This window comes from Xylocopa sonorina, chromosome 7, assembly GCF_050948175.1.
Source record: "Xylocopa sonorina isolate GNS202 chromosome 7, iyXylSono1_principal, whole genome shotgun sequence".
NCBI classification, from domain to species: Eukaryota; Metazoa; Arthropoda; class Insecta; order Hymenoptera; family Apidae; genus Xylocopa; species Xylocopa sonorina.
In genome coordinates this window covers 11551807-11570456 of record NC_135199.1, presented here as the reverse complement: position 1 = coordinate 11570456, position 18650 = coordinate 11551807, and the positions used below count along the sequence as shown (strand labels likewise).

The following is an 18650-nucleotide window of genomic DNA, read 5'->3' as shown; positions in this document are numbered from 1 at the left end:
GAAAAACTCCAGAGTCGAGTTCGCCTCCCCAAAAGCTCGATACGAGCAAAGTCCAGGCTGGGTCCACGGAGAGACGAGGACGCGATGTTGTTGGTCGCAGATAAAAGGGAACTGCAGCAAGGCGACTGCGGCTTAGCATGACAATGCAGGTGCCTCATCCCACGTCAAAACGCAGCGTGGCGCCAGGACGAGATAGGCACCAGACCGATCGACTGGTTTGTAATTGTTTAAGAGGATTAGCCGGAGGTAAAGTTTACGCGTGTCCAGGTGGGGGGAGGGTGGCCAAGTGGAGGCTGTTCGCTGATACTTATCCCGACATTAGACTTGGCTAAACTCGAATTTACCCGTCTGATCCTGGAAAATTCCATTAAACGACGCTGGAACCGTTCAGACGGCGAATCACACGCCTCATCGAGCAACAATCGCCTACTCGAGACGGAGCCCCGTGGCACGTTCCTTCGCCGTCGAAAGAAGTTGCAACTTTGAAACGGCTGGATCGATGTCGACTCCATGGAACAAATTATTAAACAATTTTCTTTAAAATTCCACGGAATTTCTTTTACAAAAAGGCTCTGAGAACACTCCCGCCTCGAGATGGCAAGTAATAAATCGTGGACGACCTGTCGACGACAATTTACGAGGAGGGAGACGCGCGCAATAATGTTCTGAAACGAAAAAGTTGGCGGCAATTAACAAGGAACGTTGTCAGACACGCGAAGCCGGTTAACGAATATCGACGCGCGATACGAACGAGCGGACCGGTGTACGAGGGCGTTCAGGTGAAAAAGATCGGCCGACAGCGAGAATCAGAACTATGAGACGTCGGGGAAGTTCGATCAAGATGAAGATTTCCTGATCTGATGCACGGGACGGAGCGGATGTCGCGGGTGGCCGCAGGTGGCGCCCTCGATATAAGCTCTTCTGACTGAACCGCTGATACGGGGCCTCTCTCTCCTAAAACTTTCACGGCGGAATGTGTCATCCTGTCACTGAACCCACATGGGGTACGAGACGTCCCATGGGCCCGTCACGCGCGTCCCCCGAACCGTGCTCGTCCTCTCTTCCTCTCTCCTTCTGCCTGGCTCCTTCGAGGTTCTGCTTCTTCGAGGGCGATTCGTGGGATCGCCATTGCGTAACGTTAAGAAATATAACCAATGATCACATTCGCGTTACGATCGACGTTGCAGATTCGCGAATCGCGTGAAGAGCAAGAGCGTTCGATTCGTTTCGAACGAAAGAAATATTCCTCGAGTACCTAAGCGAACTCTCAAGTTTCGAGTTTCTAATTGCACTTCGAAATCGAATCAAGATCAAAGCGGAAGCTCGTCCGTACAGTTGTCCCTACTCGTGGAACTCGCGCGGCGTAGATCTCGCGGCCCGTAATTAACCCATCAGCCGTCAGGCGTTAATGAAAGCGCAGGAGACGTCCCGGTGGTGTCCTGTCGAGGACAGGTGGGACACGCGTGTGTACACGGAGAAGAGAGAAGAGGGGGACCAGTCGCGGAGTGAAAAAAAAAGAGAAAAGATGGGTAAAGAAACGAGGTACGAGATGCGAGGCTCGTAGGAGAAAAAGAGCGGCGCTGGTCTGGAAGCTCGGAAGGGAAGACAGGCTAGGAGGCAAGGTCCCGGGATATCCTGGAAGGTGGGCACCGAGATATAATACTCGGCTACCTCTACCAACCGCGATAAGTGTCAACTGCAGCGTGCCAGATAAAAAGACCGTAGGAAAAATAAAATTTAGCTCGGTGATCCATCATGAGGCTACGGACGCCGGACGCGCAGGCTCGTTCCCGATTGGCTGGCTCCGCCCAGAGACGCTCACGTGACCGGCGTCGTGGTCACGCCCAGTTTCGAGAAGGCAGCACCCTTCCCTCCGTTTAGCGACGTTCTATACGTACCACCACGCGTTTCCCAGAGAATCTAATGGGGGAGAGAGAGAGAGAGAGAGAGCGAGAGAGAAAAGGAGAAAGAGAGAGTGAGAAGTGAATGGGAGAGGAAGAGAACGAGAGAGGGATAGAGCGGCTGTGGGGCGCGAGAGAAAGGCGAGAGGGGTCTGAACATACCAGACCCCTGCGGCTCGCGATCTCACCTGCGTGCAGCCTTCGACCGTGCCGCCTTCCGCCAGGCCAGTCCACCTAGCCAGTCCACTTCAGGGGCCCTCGTCGACCGGATCGACGGCTACGCGTCCGCTCTTTCCACGATACTCGCGCGAGCAACGACGCGTTCCCGCGTCCACTGGCGTGTCGCGGATCTGCCTCGGGATCTCTCGCGTGTTCGCGATCATTATAGAGGATATTTCCGTCGACCGAGGTTCAACGGTTGGTTAACGCCGACCCTCGGCTACCGGGAGTACGCGTTTAAGGGTAGATGCGAACGGATTCCACGGCGCGGTTCATCACCGTCCTCGAGCTCCAGTGGGACACCGTTAGAACCGCTACTGGTGACAACGTACACTCGGGACTTTTAAAACAGAGAAGTGTGTCAATCTGTGTGAGATCTGTGTTACAATCTTCCAATCAGCCGCCACTTAAACTGGTTAAGATCGACGAGCAAAGTGTTACCGGCCAATAGTGGCAGCTATCAGTCGCCATGTAAACTACTAAAGTAATTGCTCCCGGTTAATCTTCTTGGCGAGCTGCTCTCTCCCTCCCTCACTTTCTCCATCTATCTCCACCGTTCCGCCCTGCACCATCCCCACGGTACAGAGTGCGCGCACCGAAGGACACGCTGGTGGCCCGGCAGCAGGTGGCCAATTGATGTATTCGCCTCACCGCCACGAGGATGATGATGATGGACATGGGCATGTACGGAACTTATGGCAAGCCTGACTCATACCCGAACTACGTATGCACGGGTCAAGGAAATCATCATCATCATCATCAGCCCGTGTCCGTCGGTGGACACGTGCCCGTACCGGCCTCGCCGGAACTAGCCCCGACCCACTACTTCCCTCAGACCGCCGTCTCCCCTTATTCTTCCTCTTCCTCGGAGAGCTACCTGGCCGCGGAGTCGACCGCCGCCTCCTCAGGGACGCCACCGCAGGGCTTCTACTCGCCGACGGCGGCCGTTCTCCACGAGGACGTTCCCACGACCGCGATCATCTCATCCGAGAATGGGCTGAGCTACACGAACCTCGACTACGCGACCACCGCCTCCTCCTCGTACGCTGGCCAACAGCATCAGCATGCGAACGGGTCCCACGGGTCCATGGACCCGCACCAGAGTTACCACGTCCAGCAGGCGGCCTACAGGGACGATCATCACCATCACCATCATTCCGCTCCACCATCGGGGAACGGTATCCACCAGAGCCCGATGGTAGCCGCCGCCCACTCGAGGACGGACCACGAGCAGCAGTTGCACCATCAGTCTTCTAGTCAACACCACCACCATCACCATCACCACCACGAGCCTGACTATCAGCTACCGGTCGCTGGCACCACCAACTATCTTCATCAGTTACCAACGCCGGAGGACTCGCTTCACTATCACCCCCAGATCCGACAGAACGATTACCCCGGGCATTCCGCTGGTCATTACAAGGAGGAAAACCCAGATCCGACGAGCTACCACGTGCTACAACAGCCGGGGCATGCTCAACATCCGCACCAGCACGGGCACGGACACCATCATCAACAGCATCCCCACGGGCACCACCCTCAGCCGCAGCAGCAACAACAGCAGCAGCAACAGCCGCACGTGCCCACGTACAAGTGGATGCAAGTGAAGAGGAACGTCCCAAAGCCTGTTGGTACGTAGACGCACGACGATTCGTTTCGAATTCCGATGAGAGGACCGAGTACTTGCTCGAGGGGGGAATTGGTGGAAGCTCGTTAGCTTCTGTTTATCGAGTGGCGGCCATGTAGTTCAGGCCGAATAGACCCAGCGGCGGAGAGTCGTGTCTGTCCACTCTCGATCGCTATCTACTTGCCAGAGAATTAATGGTCGATCGAGGATCCGATGGGAAAGAGCTACCGTTGGTCGCAGGGCTCCATCCGTCGATGACTTTATTTGGGTTATCAATGATTAATGTGAACGAATGTAGGCTAACCATTCGAATGTTTGACATTGAGCGTTCGATACACGTGGGTAATGGTATCTGAACGAGTCTTTCCCTCGATCGAAGCTTTTTTCACGTTTCAAACGATCGTCGTTCAAAGTCTCCCGCGTGTCTTGAATTTCGCGCGGCGCCAAACGTCCCCGATGGAACTCTAACCTCTGACTCCTCGAGGGTTCCAACGAAAGCGATGCAACGAGGGAAACACGGTTTTTCTTCTTCACGAGCTTCTCCGTCGTTTCTTCCCGGTTAGTCAGCGCGAGTTCTTGGAAGAACAATTTGTAACGCTTAAGTGTCGCGACACGACCCAATTGCGGCTCGTTGACGACACTTTACACAAGTTCGTGCATCTCGAATGGCCGTCGCCGCCGCGAGCCGCTGCCAGCGATGCCGAGGAGGTTTTCGCCTGTACACTGAATTCAATTAAGATTGACGGACAACCGAAATGTGACGTATTTGTTGGCCGACGACCTACTGCCTTCGAAACAGCAAACTGCGCCTAACGAGATTAATAAATCGTGACACGTAATTCCGGTTCGACGGACACCGTCGGTCCTGCACGTGCTCCTCCGCCAATCCGAGTTTCTCCATACTTTCGCGACCCTCGCTCCGCTCGAAATTATCGAATCTTCGCTGAAATTCTCCGACTCTGTTCCGTCTACGTGAATCGTGCCCCCAAAATTTTCGAAGATTTCTTTATCCTCGACGAACGAACGTGGTCGATCGAAGGGCAATAATCGATAAGAGAGCGATTATCCGAACCCAGAATCAAAACAAGCGTTCCTCGACGATGATTTGCGACATCGCGACGGCACTTCAGATACCAGTGTCTGCGCGCCGAATTAAAAAGCTGACCCGTCGATAGCCGCGATAAACGGCGTCCTAGTCCATAATTATCTCTCGCGTTCGGGGAATCCACGAAGAGAGAACAGGAAACAGGGAACGGTGGCAGGGCGACAAAGTTGGTGCGCGGCAAATATGTACCGGCGTGAAGTACAAATAGTGTTCACGTAGAAAAGAAACACCTACACGGATACCGGTGAGCCGAGTACAAATCAAGATTCGATAGACCGTCCGATAACGGGCCTCTCCCGAGATAGAAGGGAAATTTATCGGTATTTATATTGTCCCCGGTGTTATTTAGCTGGTATTTACGGCTATGCGACAGTCGTAAACGGGGCTGATAAGATTATGCACAGGAAAGCACCGCCTAGCAGAAGATACATCGAGCTTTTACGAGAATATCGCTGCCGAACGACCATAAATCAACCGCTTGCGAACCGCTCGACGTCCTATCTTTCTCGCCTACGGAATTACTCTCGATTATTTCACCGGGGTGTATCCGTCGCGTTTCGATCTGGTCTCCAAGTGTCCGCCAACGTAAGCCGTTTCGTGGGGATTAAAAATAGAATCGCGGGCAATCGAACGTTTGGTATCGTGTAAAAATCGAAACGGATGCGGAACGTCATCGTTCTCCTCGAGCGTTCTCCAAAATCGATCCCGTTCGATTATTTGTTTACAAATGCCAAAGGATACGGGGCGAAAAGTGTTCTGTCGCGATTGCAAACAAGATTTATCGCTCGCGCTGGATTCGATGGTAGTCACGAAAGATATCGAAAAGCCCTGATAAGATTCGCGGTTAAGAACGAAATACTTGCACTCGAGTTATCTGATTATTTCGAGAGAGAGAGAGAGAGAGACGGCAGGCCGATAACTGGTATCGCGTCGCCTGAAGGCTTTAATTAAAAAGCGATACATTTTCGTGGCACGTACGACCGTTCTTAAGTAAAAATCTAATCCGTCCAAGTTATCGAACGTTTGAGCATTAAACGCGAAACGAAAAAGGAATATTAATAACGGGAGGGGCGAAGGTGATAACGGGCGGCAAAAAAATGCGTGTAACACGCATTACGATCACTTACGTACGTTAGTTACGCAAAGCGGCAACTGAATCTGACAGATGGACAATTTATCGTGGATAGATCTGAGTCGAAAGCGTACGATCAGAGTTGTCGAACACCCGATAATTAGCATACGCGGACGGCTAATTATAAACGTGGCAAACGAAAATGAGCGGAAAAACAGGTGATTTCATGTGCAACATGAAACGTAGATCGACGGCGATTCGTTGTCGAACCCTTAAAAACTTCATGAATAAACCAGCACGATGGTTATTATCGCTTCGCGATCAATCGAATTCCGACGACTTAAAGCCGATTTCCTCGTCCCGTTTTACCAGTTGCGAACACATAAAGGCATTTTCCACGAGAATATTATACCAGCTTCCTATTATATAAACAGGAAAATGGAGCAAGGAATTTCAACTGTAATGACTCGTCGAGCAGCAGTAGGAATTCCACCCATTGGTTTAATAGATCCGATCGGTTAGATATTTCTTGCAATGAAAGCTGTACCAGACATTGAAGCAAAAGCGAACAATAAAAGTTCCAAGAAATTGCCATACAATCGCAAAGGATCGCGCTGCGATCATCTTTATTTTACATCGATCGTCTCGATATTTCAATCGACTAATTCCGCATGCACATTACCCATTACATCATTCGAATGTCTAATCGTCCAAGTATTTCCTTCACTTTGCATCGTATTATCTCTCGAAACGACGCCCCTTGAAATACTAATCCGAGCTCGATAAACACTCTCGAGCAGAAAATCCGAGAAGGTCCCGGACGAGACGCGAAGATTGAAACGAAGGCGTCGTAAAAAGCGCGAAGAGGAGAGCGACAAGCCTACCTCTCGTAGGCCTTCCACCCCATCTGGTAATTTGCTTAACAACGAACCGGGGGCCGGAGGCGATCGCCTGGCTCGAGTGGCTAAGCCTAGCACGTTGAACGGAGCTTGTCAGGATTACCAGCGTTTCGCTTAATAGCTCATTATAATCGAATTAATAACACCGGCCGAGAAGTCACCGGGGGTGACGCTTATTACGCCGGGACATGCAAACGAAACGGTGCGCGGCTTCGGTGCCGCGCAACCCCTTTTTACGCCACCGCCGCCGCCTAGCTTCCTGCCCCCGCGATCTCCACGCGGGAATGGAATCGAACGATCTCACGGTGGTGGTTGCGATGAGATTAGGGAACCGTGACCGCCATCGACGTTATCGATACACTCTGTAATTGATATCGTTCCTATGATACATTACTGGTAGCCTTTTACTATTTCTAACCTTGCCTTCGGATTGTAATTTAACTCACTTTCGAATCGAGGGGGCGAAGGGACAATTCTTCCGACTTACTGCAACTGTAGGAGAGAAGCGATTGGAGTTTTATTTCGTCTGAGAGCGTAGCACGTCTAATATTCCTAGACGAAGTTCTTATCGAGCTAACGCGAACTCTCGTTCGAAGGGTGCTGCGCAATCCCAGATGAGAGGTAGCTTGAATCGAAATAACGATATGGGCGGAGCAGAGCGGAAAGGGGGAGGGAGATTTCGGTAGATTTTGGTTGGCGAAGTTTTTTGGTTGGCCAGGGGCACACAATAGCTTGGCTTTTTCCCTCGGTGCTTCCATAATGCGTTCCATGGGGTCCACGAGGTCTCTATGGGGACGCAGACTGCGGACCACCCTACGCGAGAGAAGGAGGGCAGCGATAAGTAGGAGAGAGAGGTGGATCGAGCGTCACGAGCCTGTCAGCCGTGCCGATTTATCATATACCACTCGATTTCTTCTCTCTCGTAATCAATAGCGGGATTGGCCAACCCACCGGAGGAAGAAAGAGCGGAACAAATAAGCAACACCCTGTACACGATATCCTACGATCCGTCGATTCGTGCTAGTTCTCGAGAACGACGCGTTGCCTTGCCATTTTTATTATTTAACAACGATACGCGCACGCATGGGAGCGTGCTGCGTTTTCCATATTTATGGAGAAAAAAATTGATTTGTCCGAAGAATATAATTGTGCATGCATTGCTCGGTGTGGGAAACAACATTCACTTCCTGTTGACAATATTTTACAATTAATTCAATAACGATTGAAACGAATAGGATCGTATAAATTTAAACTGAGGACAAGCCGAGCCAAGAACACGTTAGAAATAACAAACGTGGAAGAAACTCGTGTTCAAGATCGAAGCAATCGTTGAACAAGGTTCCCAGCTTGAAATATTATTGCGAGATGTGGCGAACTGGAGCCCGCTTCGCCTGAACCAGACCCAGGGTGGAAAAATTCAGATGGTAGCGGCAACGAATCGTTGCTCGCCGACTTGGTTGCCGTGTTTATGCCATTCCGCCAGTTTTACGGCACATTTCGCGTCGCTTCCGAATAGTACAAGCCGCAGAGTTGATTGCACGCTTTCGTCCGTCCACGAGCCTCGCCCGTTTACGTTGCATCGTGTAATACACGGTTAGATTCCTTGCGCTATACTCCTTTACGACGTCGCGTCACGTATCGAGCCGACCTCCGAATCGACTTTATCAATTGCTCGACGATTGCTCCTCGCCGCGCCTTTTTCGAAACGGACAACTGATACCGGAAATCTCGCTCGAAAACGGTTAATAGGACTGGACATTCCCACCAGGAAACGGAATAATCGAATTCACACTTCTGACAGCCTTAATTTTGCGACCAATTAGAAGGTTGTTAAACTTGTTATGATTTATTGCGACAAAAAGAGTAGCTGTTCGGGGAGAAAAAATTAGAAAGTGGCTCGATCACGTTGCGAAAAGAAATAGCGATAGATGACAGTAAGAGAGGGACGTTGTATGGTCGTAGAAGAGATACGAAAATTTTGTCGACGAAGAGGGAGAGGAGGGCTGAAACCCTCTGCTGCGTTTCTTCCGGTGAAATGGTAAACGATTCTGGTACATTAAAAAATCGATCGAGGAGAAGGATAAGAGAACGCTTGAGTGAAGAAAAAGTCTTTTACGCGGAAAGAATAAGTCGGACAAAAATAGCAGAAATTACTGGCAAGCGAGAAGGACAGTCGCGATGAGCAAGGAATGTTTACTGAAGAGCAAGAGCATAAAAATGGAATAACACCACGGCGATACGATTGACGAGTTTCCTGTGCGCAGTGAAACCGGATTATCGGGAGCCTAAACGTCGATGGATAACGTTATGATTATAATGAGCAGGAAGAGAGCGAGAAAAACGTAGAGTACGAGCGTCACGAGCGGACGGGAAAATAGAAAGGACGAACTGTGTACGATCTAAGATGGTTAAAAGGAGAAAAAAAAACTGTGGAAGGGGACGAGGATGAACGCAGAAAGAGAGGCATCGACAGCGCCCAGCGAAAGTCGACCGATACGAAGAAAGCATGACGAGTTAATTAACTAGGATCGAAGTTTTCAAAAATTTTATGAAGAAAAACGGAATTTCGCTGACTAAAATATTTCGACAAAAACCGTGACAGCAAAGACGATATGTAAACAAATACATATCAAACATTGACAGCACGCTGCTAGATACGACAAACAGAAACCCGCCTAATAATTAATAAAGTTCTACGATCATACCTAGAAGGACGTCTCGTTAAAAGCATAATTACCTCTCCGTACTGTTTTTTGTAACCACCTTGTATCTCTTGATTGCTAACATGATCGCTTCTATTAACACGTTCACGGTTCAGAAATTCTCTGATCCCGCGATTACAACCCAACAAAAATGGCTGCGATAGGTACTCGCGTCTCAATCAGGTCTCCCAACCTACTGAACCAATTCTAAACCCCTTTTCCTTACTTAACCTATACCCAAGAGCTGTACCAAAGATTAGACGAACGTCTAGAGAACAGCTAGTCTCGAAAATGCCCGAAAGCACACCTACGTGTACTCGAGTACGATGAGAAACAGAGCGAAGGAGCACGAGGTGTGGATCGTTCGGTTTGCGAGCGTAGGTAGTACGGAACGACTGACCAACCAAGCAAGCAGGCAAGCAAGCAAGCAAGCAAGCAAAGCAGCAAGCAAGCAAGCAAGCTAGCTAGCGGTCAGGCAGGCAGGGCAGCGTGTTGCGGCGCGGCTAGGGCCGTCGGCGGACGCGTGAGTGAGTGGCCGATATCTCGCGAGGGGATCAGAGGATCGTTCGCGTGTTTCCACCCGGGCTGCCACCCGCCGAACCTGGCAACCCCGTATCCCGCAACTCCCGCCGACAACCCTGCCGGCTGCCTAAGTAACCGGCCCCTCCCTCTCTCGCTCGCACCGGCTGCTCCCGGCGTTGCAACCCGCTGACAATCAACGACCACCCTGTCCACGTGTCTCGCGCAACGGTGATTTTCATTTCCGCGGGCACCTCGCCTCAGCGATATATCTGCGACGCGAGCGTGGCTCAAACGGTTGAAAAAAGCTCGCGTTCTACGAGACGGCGCACGGACCGGCCAAGGAGCGAAGGGTGTTCGAGGTGAGGGTGGCGCTTCGCGAGGATCGCGGACGGACGACGATGAAACGCGGGATCGTGAGGCTTTGGGGCCGTAGTGTAGGATTATTTTTGGTAATCGACTTATGTATTCGATTTTCGCATCGCGTACGTTGCGTTCGAGCAGAGTTGCTTTTGATAACTGTCGTGGAAACGAACTTGAACGGGGCGTGCTTTGGGTATTGATGTTTGTTGTCGGTGAATTACTCTGGAATTAGGAAGCATTCCGATATTGGAGGGATTCGATATAACGATCGCATGAGTTCTGATTTTAACGAGAGTCATAATGAGATTAGAATTATCGAGAGGCAGAAATGAATTAAATCCAGTCTCGGATCGAGGATCTGTGCTTCACCGCGCGACGATAAGCAGCATCGTAAATCGATTCGAGCGGAGCAAAAAAGACTAGGCGGCAAGGCCAATAAAAATGTAACTCTTAATACGCCAAATCGGCTGACCTCGGGGCCATAAATAAAGCTGACTGCACGCAATCGTTCGGCAACCGTGGATCATGCTAAGTAATTCTGATTTCGACCTTACCGAGAAGCAAACGCTCCTCGTCGAGCGAGAAAAAAAGCAGGAAGATAGTCGACGAGAAGTAAAACGGATTTCGTTGCCTAGAATTTTGATTGACCGATGATGAGAGCTCTAATAATAGATGGAGAAAAATCTTCATTCGCATGACGGTTGGCAAAACCTTGACGATAGTTTTGTACAATTGCGCGTGTAGACTCGATCGCAATCTCGATTGTAGAGACTCACTGTTTACCGAACACTCTGACTCAGGGCTATTGACCATCGCGATGCTGAAATGTTAAAGTAGCCATCGCGATACGCGATGACAGGGGTCGAAAGAAGGGAACGGTTAATAAAAATCGTTCCATCGATACGAATCAATCCACTATTTACCGAGAGAAATTATTCAGAGAGCTAAAGAAACTAAGAACCATTCGCTATCCGTGATCTAAAATAGCGGTGGTTCCCCTTATCGTGCAATCGTGAGAAAATATTTGCACGGTCGGACACGGGGGCAGTGGAAGTCGAGCCCATTTCCGCGGGCTACTCGCGAGAAAGCGCAGGCTACGGGGGCACGCGTTCACCAGTAAAACGCGATCGCGCTATTGATACCGTTCGAGCAACAATAACGATTTTACGAGGCTCGTTAAACGTCTCGATATCCCTTATTGCCATTCAACGAGCCTCGTTACGGCCTACCGACGAACGGACCGCGAGTCCGCGAGTGCCTTCCGCGCAACAAACTCCGCGTTTATTGGCAAAACGGCCGATACGACCGCCGCGAATCGTTCGCTGAAAACCGAAGAAAGAAAACCCCGGGGAAAATGAAAAAACGGACGAGTACGTTTTATGGTATCCATTATGGTTTCGCGTTCCAGCTGAAGGCGGCGCGTTAGACCGCGGGATGGTTGAAGGTTATAAATTAGACGAGTTATTATGGGACGTTAAACAGCGGCGAGATGTGTACTATCTGGTTAATGGCTACTGTGTGCCGGTCGTTTAATAGTTGCACATTTTAATGACTCTATTTTTGTTGCCGGCAGGCTGATTCAAAGAGGTGACGTTCTCTGCGTTTATTTTTCGCGAAGCAGTTTAGGAAATGATTAGATGGTCGCAGTGATCGTCCAGCACAGAGGAAGATTTAGTCGTCCGAGGGTAGATATTAAATATTCATCTGGTAGGAGGCACGGAATGGCGTTGTACCGTATAATCGGATGTGGAAATCAGATAGGTTCAAATACAGCTGGATCCTGACGAATCCGTGGACTTTTTTCACAGCCGGGGTATCCTGTTCAGGTGGCTCAATAAAGTTTCACATAATGGTAAGCACCGAGATGATGCTGTGGAAACTGGATCATGGACGGGAAATTCGAATCATCGTTTCTTCGCGTAATTAAATAAGAGATTGGTACTAGCGTCGATGGTACTGTTAGAATACTGAAAAAATATGACCTCTGTTATCGCTGTGTGGTAGCTATATATGCATCGATATTACAAGGTTCCAATTTCGCAACCAACGCGAATCGTTTGATTTTTAATCTCCCGTGGAACTTCGCACAGAAAACAGAGTCGTTGACAACGAAGAAAATCGGAAGAGGAAGGAAATTGGTGCCCCTATCGAGGTCCATCTTTCCGGTAACATAATACCCGGTGGCTCGCACACACTTCGCTCCCTTTGGCCCCCTTTTACGTCATCTGCGCCCTGCCCCCCTGGCTTTTAGCCTTTGAATAATATTTGAATTGCGTAATGCCCGTCTAAAAGGGGGTCGGTTCGGTGGCCGCAAGGCCAGATGATCCCGTGTGATCAACGGATTACCGTCTTACGATTTTATCGAGGCCCTCGAAGAAGCTTCCGTCCAATTGCTGATCGCATTATCGCGCGGTTAACTGAATTCAATTAGATAAAGGTACATTAATAAGGGGTGTGATATTTAACAACCCTTTCGACGATATCATTGTACGATGTACTTGTACAGTCAACGACAAAATGTTTGCACGAATCTCTTGAAACTCCTGTGGAATACCTGTATCGTATAATGGTACTTAGAAACGTTCTAATATCGATTGAAGAAAGAGGCTTGACTCTGAAGGAAGAGGGTTGACTCGTAGAATTCATCTACGAGAGAGGTTCAACGAAATTACCCTGGAGGCAGCCAGAGTCCTCTCCTCGCACTCATCGTTCAACTCCCCTTGCACGACATATCGCGATATTAGAGACATAATTATTTCATATCGGTATCAAACGAGTTTACGCGCATAACGTGGCGATATTTTTCCCATCGGCGCATAAATTGAAATTCTCTGATTAATAAGCGCGCATCCTCCGAGAACCGGATCGAGAACAGGAACTCTAGGCCAGATTAATGTTTTCGCAGGGCCTTCTCCAGTTTCACTTTCGATTCGGTTTTCTCGTTTTTTCGCCACGTCTCGCGGGTATCCACCGCGCGCGTAGGAACTGTCGAAGCAAAAGCGAATCACGGACGGTTCACGCAGTGAGATCAGTCGAATCTACATATTCAAAATGATATCGCCCATGAATAAGAGGCTGGAGCACACTCAGCGTGTACTTTGGATATCTTGTACTTTCTTGCATACCCGACGGGTACACGTAAATATTTTATACTCCTTTGCATATCTATCCTATATAAATATATGCAAGCAGTCGCGTAACAAGCCACGGTGCAATAACTTCTACGCTAAACGAACCACACCGACTGCACGACGAAAATTAGAGAAGCTCGCATAATTCTTCGGCTGCGAAAGCGAGTTTAGCAATTACACTCCTCCTCGAACAGCGGACTTCGAGAGGCACAGTCGGAACAGTTTCTACTCACGAACAGCCAGGACGTCCGAGGAGAGGCTAAATAACTGAAATTACCGTTCCATCGACGGTACAAAGATCGTTCACGGCATTTCCCGCCACTGTTCCATTTGCTTTTATCCAACACCACCCTCTTCTCCCTCGTTCCAATTTCCTCGCCGCCCCCCGTCGGCCGCTCGTTTTCACTCGCAGGCGCCACGTAAAATAATAATATTAAGCCAGGTGAGATTTAATCGGGGGCCTTTGAACGAAGCCTGACTGGCATGCATGCCTCGAAACCGCGGCCAACCGTTTACCTGTGTGTGTTTCGTTCGTGTTGTATACGCGCACGAGCGACTTCGTTCAAGTGTCGTTGGGCTCGCGCGGGCGTGCCAGAATTACGCTCGCGTTCGAGCTTAAGTGCGCTTGGTCGATTGGCGTTCCGCGGACCCAGGGATACGATAATTCGTCGTTCTTCTAATAACTTTCGCCCGGTTCGCCACGCTTGCGTTGGGGGTTATCGAGGGAAGAAATTGCCGAGAGGAAGCGTCGAGGGAACTTTATTGTCGCTGAAGAAATTTCGTTCTCTGCAAGTTCGTTACAAAGGAAAGGAAGTTGCATGTCGAAAATTCTGCTCGAAGGAAATTCTGCTTTTCTGTTCGAGGGGATTGAAAAATTTCCGGAACATGACTCGATCGTTTGGAGAATTATCTGCAGGATTATCTGAGGTTCGTGATATACCAGTCGCGGTGAAAAATAATTAACATCGCAAAGGTTACCCTTACTCCAAAGACCAATTACGGTGTTTAACCCGTGCCAATCGGTCTATTCCTTGGCTGCCTGCAACCCTTCGCCCTTCGCCCCGTTCTCATTTGTTTCCGCGACAAGTAAGCCCTTCGAGCTTTCACTTTGCACCCGTCGAGATTCCCTATCGACCGTTCCGTTTAATTGCGAAATGAAATCGAACGATCATGAATTACTTGCCAAAGCAACCATCAGACTCCGATCTAACAAGCTCGAATGATCATCGTATCTGCAGGGATCTTAAAAGCATTCTTCTCCAGCATTAACCAAATCGGTACATTATCGAGAATGATCCAACGACCGGCGCACGCAACGTACTCGAAACTTCTTTCTAAATGCAAATACGTACTCTCTAGCTACCAGCCGCAATAACTAATTGCGCCCGTTAGAAAGCTAACGAAAGCATTCCTCCGTAAAAAGAGAAGAAATAGGGTAGAAAAAAGAAGAGAGAAACGAAGAAAGAGAACGATGGTATCGGGCCGTGGAACACCGAAGGAATTGTTATTAGCGTTACGCGGAGAGGCAATACGGTCACGGCGCTCCAAGATTTGCATCGCTAAACGACGCTAATAATTTTAATCGGCGCTATTATATTAACGTCCAGCCGCCGGTGGAAGTTGTAATTACCCGTACACGGTGGTAACGCTTAATCGAAAGTGATCCGCGCATCACGCTCGAGCGAGCGTTTCCGTCGAGCATCCGAAGGAACGAAATCGAACGTAGACGGGCGATCGCCATTGCGAGGATCGAACGGTACACGGCGTACAGCAATTTTATCGATTACTCGTCGGACAGTAATGCGGATTACGAGATGTCTTGCTTCTAGTTTGTACGGTGCCGCGAGCCTTGCTTCGCAGATTTTTCAGAGCGCTGAAAGTGAGTCGAAGAGACTTCCGTTTTGTTCTCACAGAATCTGTATTGTACATGTATGACAATTTTTCGTGCCTTTTATATTCATTCATCAACGTTAACGAGGGAACGCGTAATTTCATTTAACGTTAAAATCGCGCATTTTCTAAAAAGCTACGTCCAGAGTTCGAGGGAAAACTCCAACGCCACTGCTAATGATGGCTGACGTATGGAGACGTTCGTTGGCCTGGCGTCGAGAAAATCAACGGCAGCGCGCTCTGTCCCGCCGTTAAGGTGCTAAATTGATGAATGAGTCGCGAAAACGGAAAACATTTCATTCATTGTACCACGCCGGCTCCTGGACTAATAGAACTTGTCCAACTCGATTATACTGGCTGAAGATGCGTGAGCTTAATGGCCGCCAGGCCAAGTTCCAGGCACGTTCCGTTTTAAGTGACGGATGTTTTCAGTCTATTCGAAAACATCCGTGGGATAAAGTCTCGATAGAATTACTCGGTTGAAATACGTAGCTCTTGATTTTCGTATCTTCCGTATAAAGATTAAGGTATATATATATATAAAAGAAAAGGGAACGGTAGGAGGGGAATGGAGCAATACAGGCAAACACGGGTGAAAAAGAAAGATGTGGCTCTAAGGCGGTGGCTTGACAGTTTCGTCCACCCTCTACCATTAAGTAAATTGACTTCCACATGCCGCTAGACTAAATAACAATCTAATTTCCATAATGCGTAACCGACGCTGCCTCTTTTCTTTTCTCTTTTTTTGTTGATCGGAACCGAATACCCTCTGCAAGTTATTCCGTTGCATTTGCGCGTTAATTCTTTACGCCACAAATTGGCAAACACTTAAAAATAATTTCATATAGCCAATAATTTCGAGGATCTGATAACCAATGGACGGGTAACGTGATCTGGTTCAAGAACGTTGCCAGAGTGACCATCGTCGAGTGGTCGATTGGCAAATACGAGTTAAATAAAATGACGTAACGACTTACCCTTGACGTTCGGCAACAGCTGATGCAATTTGATCCAGATTTAGGGCTTAACCCTATCGGTCCTCCGAAGAGGGTGGGCAGGTTTACTCCTTAGGACACTGACCAGCTGTGTTGGACAACAAACGGCTGTCACTCGGTGGACCGAAGTTAAGCTTAATTCTTTGGTGGACGCGTCGGACACGTACGAGGGGCATTGACGCCTGTAATTAAGATGGAAAAGAACATGAGTCAAATATGTGTCCCCTTAAATCGTACAAAGTAGCGTGACTTCTTCTTAATTGCTAGAATTCCCAAACTAAGGGGATGATCTGTCTGTGATTTGGGTTTGCTTATAATTTAGAAAAGTAATATTTAGTATAAATGCTAAAACAATTTTAAATATGTACATGTTCGTATAGATTTGAAATAAAGGAAGAAAAACTTCAAATCTGTTGCAGCAGTAAAGACAAATCCAAGTGTGGGAGAATATGGCGGTGGTACAGTAGGAGGAGGAAGCGCATCCCCGTACGCGACTGCGGCTAACGGCCCTGTAAACTGCCTAACCGGTGGGCCATTAGTTGGTATCGCAGGTAGTTTCAACAATACCGGACGAACTAACTTCACGAACAAGCAACTTACGGAACTCGAGAAAGAATTCCACTTTAATAAGTACCTGACCAGAGCGAGGCGCATCGAAATCGCGTCTGCGTTGCAACTGAACGAGACGCAAGTGAAAATATGGTTCCAAAATAGGAGAATGAAGCAGAAGAAGAGGATGAAGGAAGGATTAATACCGACTGAGAATACGACTGTCACGCCTCTAAGCGGCGCCAGGAGTTCCAGCAACTCACCAACGAGTTCTTCGAGTCACGAAACCAGTGGTCTCGGTTTATCGAATTTCACCAGCGACAATAGTCGAGAATCACCACCCACGTCCACGAAAGATTGACGGGTTTCCTGCTGCAGCAACGAACGTCTTTATGGTTTACGGCTTAACGACGACTGGTAACCGACGAGAACGGAAATACCTTATTTTGAACCGCGTAACTTGAATTGAAATTGGTTTCCTTGCTGCAGCGACGACGGGAAGTAGGATTTCGAAAGCGTGTAAAAAAAGATCCAATTCTATCGAAACGAAATCACTGTAACAATATATGATACAATCTATTGACGATCTTGGAAATGATAAAAATTAACCGAGTATAGAATAGAAATTGAACAACGTATGTACCAGTTATGCGAACTATTTATTTTTGTTTAATTTGGGTACGCGAATGGGATTTAATCTGTCGGATTAATTCCAAAATTCATTCCCGAAAGTTTACCATATACCTCAGTTTGTGTAAATGGTATGATATTTATAGATGTAATTATAAATACCAATGAGAGAGAGGTTGATCGAGAATATTATGTAAAAAAACTGTTAAAATACTTTGAATGCTTGTTAATTACAACGAGAAATCAAGCTTCTTTTTGGCGAGGACAATTATTGTTTGATGTTATCATTCCCTTATTATTTTACTGTTCCTTTGATTACATTTTATACTCACTACCTTCTTATTTATTATCAAACACTCCAATATCAACAGATTCAAGCATCGAGAAAAAAAGATTCCAGCAAATCATTAACTATTGGGAAAAATAATAAGGATGAACTGCATGAATGTAATAGTGCCCTAGTACGATGTAACTATTCTATAATGATGGCATGATAACAGTAGTTGTGCTCCCAATTTGAATATTTTCTGTATGTATATGTACATAAGGTCTAATGCAAATCTTGTGTTCCAAGACAACGTTTATCATTATACAGTAACAAGATCAAAACACGTTATAATTTGTTTAACGAGTCATACGATTAGTGATGGGCCTTAAATCAATCGAACTATTTCGAGTCACTAATTAAATGAATCATCGTCAAATATATCGTAACCTGTACTAGCTCCCTAAGACATTATCAAAGTATTAAAAGATATATGGAAAGGAACTTAATTGTTGCAAAAATATCACAGCTACAATCGATATGTATAAATAAAAACTAGCACTGTATAATGAACTCTAATTTCAAAATGGCTGCAAGATTCGCATTGACTCTATTTAACTTAATTTGACTACTTGAAAGTTAATGTAATCGTATAGTCACATAGATTATATTGTGATCCATTAAGAAATTCTGTACCTAAATAAATTCAGATAGAATAAATTCTGATTATTCTGTAGCGTTACTTAGAATTCTGTAGAAAGTATAAACTATTAATACTCTGCG

General features: G+C 47.8%; 1 protein-coding gene across 2 annotated transcripts; it reads left to right on the top strand.

Annotated features, from left to right (window-relative positions):
* The first annotated feature begins 2419 nt into the window (after positions 1 to 2419).
* Positions 2420 to 17991, top strand: LOC143425268 (uncharacterized). 2 transcript variants are annotated; one of them, XM_076897947.1, is made up of 2 exons: positions 2420 to 3751; positions 16846 to 17991. In XM_076897947.1, exons 1-2 carry the CDS (start codon positions 2782 to 2784, stop codon positions 17331 to 17333), a joined length of 1458 nt encoding a protein of 485 aa, XP_076754062.1. In that variant the 5' UTR covers positions 2420 to 2781; the 3' UTR covers positions 17334 to 17991. The 2 variants fall into 2 exon arrangements, with proteins under 2 accessions (XP_076754062.1, XP_076754061.1); XM_076897946.1 differs by having other exon boundaries at positions 16843 to 17991.
* Positions 17992 to 18650: the final 659 nt, after the last annotated feature.

Bases quoted from the DNA above. Each gene is read 5' to 3' on its own strand.
- LOC143425268 (XM_076897946.1), top strand. From the start codon at position 2,782: ATGATGATGATGGACATGGGCATGTACGGAACTTATGGCAAGCCTGAC. The intron at 3,752-16,842 runs GTACGTAGACGC...AATCTGTTGCAG, and splicing joins GAACGTCCCAAAGCCTGTTG to CAGTAAAGACAAATCCAAGT.